The sequence below is a fragment of the Scleropages formosus genome, chromosome 17 (genome assembly GCF_900964775.1).
Source record: "Scleropages formosus chromosome 17, fSclFor1.1, whole genome shotgun sequence".
NCBI lineage: Eukaryota > Metazoa > Chordata > Actinopteri > Osteoglossiformes > Osteoglossidae > Scleropages > Scleropages formosus.
The window spans coordinates 2,964,835-2,978,154 of NC_041822.1; the positions used below are offsets into that span (position 1 = coordinate 2,964,835).

Here is a 13,320-nt window from a genome sequence, read left to right on the forward strand (position 1 = left end):
ATGAAGAATACTCAATGAATGCATAAAGCAAACAAATGTAAAAGCTTTGCAACGTACCATCTTAGTGAGCATGGTCAGGTATGGTCCAACATGCTGGTGGACTGTAAACAGGTCTAGAAGTCTCAGGTACCAGAAGATGATGTCAAGGCAGTAAAATATGCGACCCACGATCCTCAAGTCAGGGTCATGGCACCTCAGCACAAAGCCGCCAAAAAACAGGAGGATGGCTATGAAATCTAAGGCGTTCCAATACTCACTGAACCACACCTCAAGTTTCTTGCTTAGTTTTCTGGGTTCTGAAACTAATACCTTTAAACAAATAAGAGTATGATGTTAATTTATCTTAGGCTTGCAGAATTGTCAATGTTCAATTGCCAATCCACACAATTTCCACAGAAAATCTGATCACTTAGTATGCAAACTAAGTTTTTCATACTAAAAGTAGCCTTCAACCTGGACATCCATGTCCAGGTGTACAGGGACTATACTACAAGACTATTTTTAGTGAGGCCATACAAAAACAGATCACTTGAACAAATGTTAATGAAAAAAAAATGCTAGTAGTTTCACAAAAGGAAGCTAAATAAGTAGAGTGGTCTGGGTTGATGCAGTATTTTTAAACAGCAGAGGGTTAACCAAGAGTATAACAAAATATAGATTGCCTATAATGTAATTACTTTAACCGCATGTGCCTGTCTGCAATTTAATGCAGCGCATCAACGTACAGCACCTAAAAAGGTCTATAATTACTTGTCAATGTCAAATGGACAGAAGCAATCTAAAGTTTTACGTCAGGGAATGTTGAATATGATGTTAATCAGTTTTTAAATTGCTGATGTTTGTTGTTTACTTTAAATTCCTAAGATTGTAATTTTAAACAGTTTAAGCATATTTCCATTAAACTATGCTTTCAAAAGGATTTCATAAATAAATTACTACAGCCGAAAAACACTGGAAATTGTTTGTGTTTTCAGGTCAACTGAAAAACGGAACAATTCAGTTATGGGTTTTTCATTACGTTAGTAAAGATTATGTTTACAGTCTAAACTATGAATAGTGCTGGAGAGAAGGTTTCCAACCTTTGACTCGAGCACATCAGAGATAAGATACTAGAAGATCTTATTTTTTCTGAAGAAATATCATTTGGTTTAATCAGCTCAAATTCTGCGGCTCTTACCTCTCGTACTTTCTCAAGGGCTGTAGTGGAGATGTAAAAGATTACCAGCCATTCCTGGATACTGGGTTCAGGTCCTATTTTCACCAGTACAGTGTAGGTGTACAACATGAGGAACGCTAAGTAGGCCATCTGTAGCATGACAGAAAAGCAGACTCTGAGTCACAGTGGACCAGTGAAGCATGATGAAAAAGACCATTGTATCACTGAAACGAGAGCTCACAAACCGTATGGAACCAGAATTTAACCACCGGGGCACTGTAGAATTCATAGACCTTCCTGGTCCAAGGCATGTCCTGTGATATGATGTGTTCAGGTCCTTTTTCCATGTCACAGTGACTCTTAAGAGACAGAATTGATGAGATTTTTTAGAAGTTTTAGAAATTAACAACAATTTTTCAATGAGCTAAGTTCTTGAAATGTGTTGTGAACACGAGCAACACTGCACATTGCCTTTCATCCTGATCCTTTCATCCTACAACTCAGATAGTAGAAGAACTCAACAAAGAACTCAAATAGATAAGCAAGACATGCAGTGCAATGGAAACCACCTGTGTGAATCTCATGAAACATCTAGCATGTTCACAGTATGATTCTAGCAAGACATGGTGTTTGGAGAACTGTGAAGGACATATTACATCTCCACGAAAGCACTGAACTGGTTACCATGCTTGTATGTCCATTGTCTACATCTCCGTGAGTTCCACTCTCTCGGTCAAACTGAAGGGACTCGGGTGTCTGTGGGACATGTGACATTTCTGCTTGGCTCTTGAACTCCAACATCAAGATGGCCGGTGGCAGCAGGATGCTCAAAATAATCTGAGACAGAGTCACGAAGAACTGATGCAGTGTTCAGACTCTTGCGTTAAGGTCAACAGTACGAACAACAAAAAATTTTTATGATTTGATTGGCCTAGAGATGAATAAGAAAAAAAAATACACTGTGGTGTTCTCTGTGATATTACCTCACCTTTGACTAAAAACACTTCAGTGTTCATCCTGGGGTTGATTTACCTTAAACCAGGAATTCTTCCTCATGTTGAGTCGCCCCATCCACAAGTCCGTCAGCAGCATCTGCGTGCAGGAGTGGGAGACAAAGTGGTGCAAGCCAGAGGACACGGCCATCTGCAGACAGGTAAAGTTACTCCAGTCCTTCATCTCATAGGTGAGCAGCTTCATGGCCATTGTCTCATCCTGCCTGAAGGCATCGTCCAGGAGATCCACTGCCAACTGACCAAACTCTCTAGAAGTACACAAAAAAAGTTCCAAGTTAGATTGCCTAATCTAATATGATGTTTGAGAATGACAGTCAGGGTGTCTAACTGTGATGTAGTGTTTGACATCAAAATTTATCCAAGGCTTATTTATATTTAAATGTCTCTTTTTCACATTTCTTTTGAACACTTTGCTATTTCTTTGACTGGATAAAAGAAATAATTGATCTTAGATCACACTTTGAAACTGTAATGAAATAAATAGCATAAAATATTTTAAGATTAATATAAAGAGTTGCAAGACATTTTCAATGGACTAAAACTGGTAGTGTGTGAGTTTTATGATGAGAATGAAATGGTCTGACAGTAAGAAGATCAATGAAAGGAAGATGAAACCGGCAGAAGAGGAACTACAGAGGTTCCAATAGTGGAAACTAAATGGTGAGTATGAGTAGCGCCATAAAGTTGGCATGATAAAATGATATTGACAGATATTGACAGCTCAGTGGAAGTAAGTGTAGTACAGTGGATATAAGGTGATGCTGACAGCAGAAGAATTACAGTGGAAGGTACTAATAGAGGTGGCATCCTATCTAGGGTGTGCCCTGACCACCATTGGGTCCTGGGTTTCCAGGATAGGCGCTGGACCACTGTGACTCTGGCTTTGACAAGTGGTTACCATTAGTGAGCAAGTGACTGATGCTGACACCAAACGGAAGTAAGACGGGACTGACAGTGAATAGCTCTTGAGCTCTTCCGCAGTGCTGTCCCCCATGTTAGCCAGCACGGCTTCATAGGCCATACTACGGTACAGTTTGCAGGCCGCTACGGCCCTGGCCATGACCTCCTCGCCATGCTGCCACAGGAAAAGTGCCATCTTCTGTCGCCTCTTCAGCACCGCCCACACAAACAGGTCGCTGAAACTGTACGTGAACAGTGGGAGCTCGTTCATCTCCGCGTCTTTACCCATTCTCGATCCCAGAGAGAGAATATTACTTTCCTAAGGAAGAGACACAAAAAAACAGGCATTTACTTTTCATCATTTATATTTTCTCTGCTTGTCAAAGGATCTCTATGTCTGCACTGTAATCAGTTGGATTTTATTCAAAGTAATGACTACTTCCAAGGTTCGGCTCATGAGGGAGGATGGCTCTAATGACCTTGTGTTTGTATGGCTCAGCAGTCCGAAAGAAGTGGGAGCCGGACGAGCCACTGTCTTCCTTCTCTAGCTGTGTTCTGCGCCCTACGCTCAGCTTGTTAAACTGGCCCATGTTCTCTTTGCCACTCTCCTCCAGCTAACAAGGAAAAAATGTAAAAACAATGTAAAAGACATTTCGATAAAACTACCACAATAGCTGATCTTTATGCAGGATTAAATTAGCTAAATTAGGTAAAATATGAGATTGCCCTTTTGGCTGAAGACTGAGAGAGACGGTACCTTGTGCTTTCCACTAATATTTCTGTAAAGGGCACGGAAACGCTTGCGGGTGTAGGTGCTGCTATAGGCACCGCCAAGCAGGTACTCAATCACCAGACCAACATCAATCAGGGAGATCCAGTATTCTGCAGGCAGGTGGCTCTGGGGACAGGTACAGACAACTGTTGCTGAGGAACAGGGGCATCAATAGGGGGTGCGGGGGGTGTAGACCGCATCAGGTGACACCAAAATGACTGTCTATAAAATTTGTGTGCAGTGTTTCAGCAGAAATGTATTATTTTCTAGAAAAATATCTCTGTAGTTAGTTATAAGAACAGAAACATTTTTCGTAATAAAGCCCAGATGACATGTATCAATATACCTACAAGGGTAAAACTGTGCTCATTTACTTTTTGACCCTTCCAATGCACTCCGCTCAGAGCTCTCATTATTACCCAACGCAGTGACGCTTCGAATCACGTGGTTTTGTTTCCACACGCTACAAGCACACGCTCTTGTTTTCGTTGCCGCTGCTGTTTTTATAGTTGCTGATTTTGCCGCATTTTCTGGTGTTTTAGCTACAATATTGTAGTAATTAGTATTTCTGAACCAATATCAATAACGTTAAAATAAACATAATTTTGATGTCGTTCTTACACATTTTTACTTTGAATTCTATTGTCTTCTTACCGAATTTTCACTTTAACCACATGAAACTATGTAAATGTAAATACATTTAGGCTGTGCATGTGATATTGTATTTTAAAGGTGTAATTTTACTTTTGCTAGTAATTTATGCCACTGCTATTGCCATTACATTCAGTGATATATGGAAATTTCGATTTACGAGTAACATTAGTAAAAAAAAAATAAAAAAATAAAAAATTACTAATGATTCTTAACGGTCTGGTACGGGAGGAGGTCCATGGGGGTGTAACACCATGAATTACCACACTGGGTGACACCAACCCTAGTGACGCCACTGCTGAGGAAAACCCCAATAGCCACTCTAAAGTCAAGGTAAATAAGAGATGTATATTGAAAAGGTTAGAGCAACGTTCATGATATGTTTGAAAGGATAGCATGAGTATTGTTCATTTGTCTGCACATTCAGTATATATCCAGTGTGCTCGTTGTATGGTAAAACAGCTTGAAACTGCACTTGATTCAGTGTAGAGCTACAACTTAACGAGTTTTACTTTTTTAGCTTGATTTTAGAGGGAGCAATTACCTGTTTCACATTTTCCAGCAGATGATACAAAACACTGTTTGTCGGCTCCTGCTGAAAAATAAAGAAATAAACAAACACATGACATTAACGGAAAAGATACACAAATAAAATATAAATGAAACAATGTTAAAATATTTACAACAAACAGATTAACAAAACAGTTATAAATATTTAGATATTTATATTTGTGTAGGATTTCTTTTCATTGTGCTTAATATTTTCCTTAAAAAAAAGATCATTAAGCTGCAATAAATATATTGTTGGTTTGTTTTCTGTGGATAAAAAATGGCAAGATCAGAATTTATCTGAATTTTTAACCGATCTGCAATATCTAAGTAATCTCCATAATGAGATGGTTTATTAGGTAAAAAATAAAGGAGAGCTGGGAATTATTTTTGCTTTTTAAAGGAATATTAATTATTGATTTTCTTTTTTTTTTCCGCTAAAGAAAAAAGAACAGCCCTGCCTTTCTGGGTGAAGAAAAGAACAGTTTGGCCCATAAAAAAGCACTTTGTGAAACTTCTTCAAAAAGAAATCTGCAAACCATTAATACATAAAACATCAATAAAATAACATTTTAATAAAAAGGCGCTAATACTTCTTATAGGAGATAGATAAGAAAAACACTGTGTCACAATTAAACAAATAATTTAAAATTTGAAAAAAGAAAAGATGATTTCAGTCATCTTTTAGAATCAATAGAAATTTACAAATACATATATATTTTCTTAAAACAGAGTTGCACTGATTTGTGCATAATTTTCTTTATGCTACATTTTGTACCCAGATACTGTATATTATTGCATTCTTTTGTTTGCTGTATGTTACGAGTTCACAGAGTTGTTAAGATGTCACAATGTTTGTATTTTTTGTATATATATTTTTAAGAACCATTTCAGAAGCTAAATTTTCCTTAAACCTAAATTATGGTGTTCATGACATTATTGTATCATTATGTTATAACAAGTTGTTTAATTGTATTTAGTGCAATCCAGAGTAACAAGAATTAATCGATCATTGTTTTTATTAAGAGAATATTGAAATAACAGCTAGGTACAGGGTGTAAACATTGCATCTTACCTATAATTAGAACAAACAAAACTTTTTTTTAACTAATGGGCTTTAACAACTGCAAAACTGCAACTGAAGCAAAATGATAGAAAAAGTCTGGTTATAGTTTGTGTCACCGTGTTATAGAGCTGCTCCAGTCGAGACACGGTGAGGAAGCGGTTCATGTTCATCCCGTTTTCGATCAGCAGCTTCACAAAGCTGACCCGGTCCATGACCAGGGCATCGAGCATGGCCTGCTCCAGGGAGCCCTCCTTTAACGTAAACACAGTAAAATACGCAACACACCGGCAAAGCAGACATGACCATGAAACACACCGACACACAGCTGTGCGCGCAAACCTTTGCACTGCACTTCAGTTACACCCTCTCACACACGGCAAGAAATGGAAAATAAGTGTAGATGCTGCAGATCACAAACAGATTACAAGTTGTACACGGCGTATAGCCATATAGGAGCTGTATAGATCAATAATGTGTAACTATGATACCTGTTGCACACCCACACTGCAAAAGAGCATTTCACAGCAAACCTACAGTACCTTCCAGTGCTGTCCGTAGACAAGAATGTACTTCTTGGCAATGTCCACTCGGTCCCACGCTAATGCGATGCTGAGCTGGTCAGGGGCTGATGCTTTTGTGCCTTCAGAGGGAAGCGGGGAAGTCAGCCGACAAGAATGCAGAGCACGAAAGGCATATTTTTATACCGTGCGCTGAGGACACATCTCTATACCTCATTTTTCTGTGTTTGTGGCTATAAGGAAAAACTCATTTTTTTATGACTTGCATAATGCACCAGGGTGGAAATTCCATAAAGAACATATTACGTGATGCAGAGCACATATTATCACAGATAACCTCACATAAGGACAATATCAAATCATTATTGCAGGGTCATGTTTGGCACAAGTAATTATTGTGTGTAAAAAAGGAACAGATAATATATATATATATATATATATATATCAGAAGCAAAACAATTTCACAGGCATTAAGGGGATTAAAAATATTACTGGCAGTGAAGGAGTTAAACAGAAATACTTGAATATTGGGGGGCACCCCCCCCCTTTATACCTATGATCTACATGAGTGAATATTTTCTGGTTATACAAACATATCCACAGTACCTTTAAGTAACGCTGTTAGAACTGATGTGTCCAAGTCTTGCTGGTCTTCAGAGTCAAGGTCCACTATGGTTATCTGTTTTTATTTTTCCCAAAACATGCACAAATACATAGATTAAACAAATAAGTACATTAAACAAATAAGTACAAGAATTTTTTTTTATGTTCAAGCATCACCAGTGAAACTAAATTTCCGCCAGCTGTCAGCCCACACTTTCATCCCAGCAGAAAATGAACTTGTAAAATACATTTATATTACAGCATTTCAATAATTTATAGGATTAACTGAATTTCATTTATTTATCCTCCAATATACTTCATCATTATTACCTTTTCAAATATTAAATAAATGTAAGTGAAAAAAAACTTGGAAATAAAATTTTACTGAAGCTTCCTTTAATTGGCATTAAATTTCTCCATATATCATCTAATACAACCTCTATTCTCACATGTACTCTCTCTTTTGCATAAGTATTCAACATCGAGGTACTTGGGGGGGGGGGGGGGGGGGGGACGACACAGAATATCAGAATATAAACATGATTGTACATCTGCAGTTTAAATTCAATCGTTTCAGTGATACGTACCCGATTGTTCCGTACCGGCTGTGTCCAGGGAACAAATTAATATCCCCCGTTTTATAAATATGCAAGTACACTTCGTGCTTATTATTCCAATTATTCTGTTAACTCTCAATTTAGAAATCCAAAAGCTTTTGATTTGCGGCTGACTGTGAACTATCCCATTCTGTTTGATTGAGATCTAAGCGGAGCTGACATCCCCAGCCTGGGAGCGCCGCTGCGCTGGATTGGCGCCGGGCGTCGAGGCCCTCTCAATCCGCAGCGGGCCGCCGGGCCTGCCAGCCTCTGCTTGGCGCGCAAAACAATCATTATTTTCAGCAGAGCGCGAGAGGAAATGGCGCCTGCGCCAAGCGGCGGAGTCCAAACGAGGGCTGAGGCTGCCAGAAAAGCCCGTGTATTTCTCCCAAAATGCGACACGGGGTAAAAACGAGAGACTATAGGCTGTGTGACATGTGAAAATAAGCAGAAGTAATTAATTACCCGAGAGAACAAAGGGCTCTGTGTGTATTCTTGTGTGACAGCACCAAGAAATTAATCGTACAATGGGGCTTGGCGGTTTCTGGCAAAGGAAAATACATCTGAAGTTGAAATACAAAACTTGATCATTCGCTACACCTCAACCAGAGCCCTTCCTCTTCCATATCTGGCCGCTTGGTGGTTCCACACACGAAAGGTAAAGCACGAAGGTTCTCAGTTTTGGCTCCGTTGTGGTGGAACGACCTCCCCCTCTCACTCAGAACTGCTGAATCTCTGTCCACATTTAAAAAGGGTCTGAAAATTCACCTCTTCCAGACTCAGTTCACCTATCATGTCCTAAATTCATTTAAGGTGTAAATGTTCATGCACTATAACTTTAAGATGATGATCACAGGAACCTTTACACAGCTACTCCTGTAACGTAATGTTAATGTTTATATGTATCTTTAAAAAAAATCATTACGAGGAAGGTGATCAGGAACCGTGGATATTCGGATAAAGTTTTATGCAGCTACTCGTGTGATGAACATTGGTTCATATGGTAGAAAGAAACACACTAACTGTACTTAATCACACATCTGCATCTAACTGTCTCTTTCTCCTAATGTAATGAACACATTGTATCTTCTCTGAGATGTATGTCGCTTTGGAGAAAAGTGTCTGCTAAATGAATACATGTAAATGCAAATGTAAATAATCGCAGCAATTCCACATAGGCAAAAAAATATTTAATGGGGGGAAGAAGCTAAGCGCCACCTGGGATGTCTAAAAACATCTCCTTTCTGCCCTTCACTTACTGAATCCCTGAAGTCCATACATTCCATGAGAAGTTTGAAGATGTGATTGGACTCGGCTTTATCCAAGCCGAGCGTCGTCTGAATCCTTAGCAGAATGTCTTCTCTGATGTCTGGATCCAGTTGCCTTAAAAAGAGCCAAACACCAATCACGTTTGAGTTTTGCAGCTTCAGCACCCAAGTGAAGCGTTCAGATGGTCTTCTAGACATGTCCCCCACCTGCCAGTGGAGGTCTGCTTGTGCATGAATGCCAGAAGGTCAGCGGCTGGTCCAGTCCCCTCATACACAACTGTTGGTACCTGGGGGACGCTCTTCACGTAATCCAGCACTACAGAGATGACGTCCGGGCCCCCCGCCATAACCACACAGAGAACAGGTACCCCCTTTCGCAGTCCTGAGGATGAGAGAGAGTAAAGGAGACATGCACCACACATTCAACACAAGCAGACACATGTCTGCGTGTCATAAATGCGCACACACACACACACTCACTCACTGGGGTGGATCTTTTGGAGTCTGATGTGTCTCTCCAGTCTTCTCCTGAGCTCCAACTGGCGACCATAGATGCCCACAGTTCCATCGTCCACCAGCAGGAAGTGCGAGTGCTGGCTGTTGAGACTCATTCTCTTGTACACGGGGGTCCCCAGAGTCTGGTACGACCGCACAAGCTGGGTCCAGTTGCCACGACACAGATGAGCACAGCAGGAGAAGATTAGACAGCACATGCTGCATTATGTTCCGAATACAAAACAATCAAAAATCCAGCAGCTCGAAGACAAAAGGACCGGAACGTTTGCCCGCTAACAGCTCAGCGGTTGTGTTTGAGGGTCAAACGGCATATTTACATCCTTTCCAATCAGGTCACTGTGATTCTGGATGATCCCCCACGGAGCGATTCCGACGGTGTATCTCCTACGGAACTCACGAGTGCCATACAACTTCACTGCATCTCCCAGGTATCTCGATACCCCTGGAGGAGTAACGTAAGAACAATGTAAAAGTATTGTCACTGACATCATCCTTCATCCCCCAGAGGGCGTACAGACATACGGGGACACACGCAAAGCAATGTTGCTCTGTCAAATCACAATAAGGACTTCACGCAAAACAATCCTTGCTGTTCTTATTGTCCTTTGCGTAGGTATCTACTGCCTCTCGCACACACGAGCACAGATAGACACACACCTGTGTTGATGCCCTCCGTCACTATCCAAGCTCCAGTTGTCTCAGCAGCTTTGACCAGCCCTTTGCCAAAGGTGTGCCTCACCTTCGGAGAAAGGTCAAAGTTCTCTGTACCACCATGCACGGAGATGACCAGCTTTGGCATGTCCATTTTCCACTCCTTCAGCATCAGCTGCAGCACTTGGTCGGGTTTGGTGTCGCACGACAGCCGGAGGTACTGAGGGACGATAGCGGACAATACAAGTAGTCACATTTTGCTTTTCTGAATGTAGAACAGTTGACCCTTGATCAACGCTAGGGTTAGGGGCTAAGACCCCCCGCGCAGTCAAAAATCCGCATACTAACTTTTGACTCCCCAAAAACTTAACTACTAATAGCCTTCGGTTGACCGAAAGCCTTACTGATAACACGAATAGTCGATTAACACATATTTTGTATGTTATGTGTATTATATACTGTATTCTTACAATAAAGTAGAGAAAAGAAAATGTAAAGAAAATCAAAAGGAAGAGAAAATACATTTACAGTACCGTACTGTATTTATCAATACCGTAATTTTACGTCATCTGTTTACAAGATGAATCGTCTGTCAGTACCTACGTCAATACTGTCTTATATGATACAAAGCACTGTAGATGTTATATCTATTACTAACAGTAGACATCGAAAATGAAAAGATAATGTGAAAAAGAAATTCATATTTATTTACAGGTATAAGAATACTGCATTGATAACGAAGAAGAAGCAATGATTGCTTTACAGTAGCCTAGTGCTATCGATACGATTGCTTCACAAAATTGTTTCTTTTTATTAAGAAATGTGGGTAGTTTATGGTAGTAAATGATAAAAATAGACTACTTATTACAGTATTACAGTATGTACTTCAGTTAATTTTATGCAGTTATGATTTGATACTGCATCTTTACGTTTGCTTACATTTCCCTCGACTGCAAATGGCACCATGTATGGTCTGTAATAAATAGTAAATAGCTTTTAAAATCTTTCAGTATAGTGTTTGTTATATGGTATGTAAGAGTGAAAATTCTCATAAATTCTTGAAAATGTTCATTAAAATAGCGAAAGCAAGTTCCCGTGGCAAAAACTGACACTCTAGAAGAAGTCTTATTTTTGTAATCAGTAAACTTCAACTAATCATAATCAATGGAAAAAAAAAACTCGACATAACTAAGATCTTCTGTCAAGAAAAATTTTGTTGCGTTGTGTGATTGGAATAGAATTCTGGGCCACTTCTCCTTACAAGACAGTTTCAGCTTGTTGGTGTTCAGGGCTATTTATTTATATAGAGCTCTTTTAAGGATCTGCCACAACATCTCAGCGGGGTCAACTCCACAGACTTTCACTTTAGCTGTAACAGATGGACTCACGTTTCCCTCTGGAGCTCATTGGTATGATGCTCATAGCGCCTTCACCATTTGGTTCCTGAACAAAGGTGGCACTAAATTCCAGTCACCTAACAACTTTAATGGTATTCTACATTTTAATATCTCGTCTCTACCCCAGCTCCAGTGCTGTCCTTGTCCCACCCCTGTCCTGCCCTACTGACCTTTGCACGACATGATCGAGCGCTGTCCTGGAAATCAATAGTCCCAAATGCATCAGTAGGGCTGGCCTGCGTGTGTTGTTTGACAGACCACCTTTCAACCCCATCCGTCGCTGGCCACTCCAGTGGGGTAGGACTCGGGCTGTCTGGGGAGGATCTGGGAAGCCTGACATCAAGACCACGGTGCTCCCCTATGAGGCGCCCACAACAGCACCTGTAGAAGTGGAACCAGTGTCTCACCTAACGTTACGGCCTTTCCGTGCTCAACACCAGTCTGAGTTTCAGATAGTTACCACCGAATTTGTTCCTTCACTAGAGTCCTCCAGTAAAACCTTTTCCTGAACTTGGGCGGTGGAAGCTTTGGGTTAGTCAGATTATTATGTCAACGAACATACAGATCTAACTAGCAATGTAAATCTACTTTTAGACATAGATATTTAGTGCAGTACTCCAAAGCCTTGTTGCATGTTCCATATTCAGTCACCGAATGCTTTTTTATGAATAGGTCTTATTCATATTTTGAGCGTCTTGCAGAAAAAGCCATACATGCAAAACAAAACGGGAGAATATATCATATTTGATGGTTATACCTGATGAGGCCTTGGCATATCTGGCACAAAGGGTAGCACCTATAATAAAAAAAAAGATGTTAATGTAGCAGTGAGACTGCATTCAAGAGCACAAAACACTTCTTATTACATTTAGCAGACGCTTTTCTCCAAAGCAACTTCCAACAAACTCTATGTAGTGTTATCAGCCCACACACCTTATTCACCGCGGTGACTTACACTGCTAGATACACTACTTACAATGGGGCACTCTTCCATACATCAGTGGAACACACACACTCTCTCTGTCACTCACACACAATGAGTAAAGCTGAACAGCATAGTAAATATTTCATAGTAAATAATAAATCCACAGCTGACAGGACTCTGATTACTTCCCTTGTCATATTCAGATCTGAAATTATGTAATAGCTTCAGTTTTCATGAAATCTCAGAAAAGCAAACCTTTTTTTTTCTTCCTTCCAGAGCAGATGAAATATTATCTTATTCCGCATCAAAAAAGTCACTGAACACAAACATGACCTAATCTAATTGTCATCTTGCAAACACACGTCTCTTCAGCTGATTCTGTAACTATCTGGAGTTTGTAGGCAAACTGTGTGGAGTTCGCATGTTCTCCCTGTGTCTGTGTGGGTTTCCTCTGGTGCTCTGGTTTCCTCCTGCAGTCCAAAGACATGCTGCTGAGGTTCACCCATAGTGTGTGAGTGACAGAGAGAGTGTGTGTGTGTGTTCCACTGATGTATGGAAGAGTGACCCAGTGTAAGTAGTGTATCTAGCAATGTAAGTCACTGTGGTGAATAAGGTGTGTGGGCTCATAACACTACATAGATTTCACTGGGAGCCACTTTGGACAAGAGTGTCTGTTAAACATATAAATGTATTTACAAACGAACATTCATTTTGGATCAAATCAAATACATACACACAC

General features: G+C 40.2%; 1 protein-coding gene across 1 annotated transcript in view; it reads right to left on the reverse strand.

Moving 5' to 3' along the window:
* The window catches only part of trpm6 (transient receptor potential cation channel, subfamily M, member 6), a 30,343-nt gene that overhangs the window by 14,081 nt on the left and 2,942 nt on the right, over positions 1-13,320 (reverse strand). The window contains exons 3-21 of the mRNA XM_029259540.1: positions 12,414-12,452; positions 11,827-12,037; positions 10,266-10,479; positions 9,926-10,050; positions 9,577-9,748; positions 9,300-9,474; positions 9,084-9,207; positions 7,232-7,304; positions 6,647-6,747; positions 6,224-6,358; positions 5,037-5,087; positions 3,827-3,967; positions 3,549-3,677; positions 3,123-3,388; positions 2,189-2,417; positions 1,841-1,993; positions 1,402-1,515; positions 1,178-1,306; positions 58-309 (exon numbers count right to left, since the gene is read on the reverse strand). Of these exons, the coding sequence (XP_029115373.1) occupies positions 58-309; positions 1,178-1,306; positions 1,402-1,515; positions 1,841-1,993; positions 2,189-2,417; positions 3,123-3,388; positions 3,549-3,677; positions 3,827-3,967; positions 5,037-5,087; positions 6,224-6,358; positions 6,647-6,747; positions 7,232-7,304; positions 9,084-9,207; positions 9,300-9,474; positions 9,577-9,748; positions 9,926-10,050; positions 10,266-10,479; positions 11,827-12,037; positions 12,414-12,452 (2,833 nt within the window). The remainder of the gene's footprint in view (positions 1-57; positions 310-1,177; positions 1,307-1,401; positions 1,516-1,840; positions 1,994-2,188; positions 2,418-3,122; positions 3,389-3,548; positions 3,678-3,826; positions 3,968-5,036; positions 5,088-6,223; positions 6,359-6,646; positions 6,748-7,231; positions 7,305-9,083; positions 9,208-9,299; positions 9,475-9,576; positions 9,749-9,925; positions 10,051-10,265; positions 10,480-11,826; positions 12,038-12,413; positions 12,453-13,320) is intronic.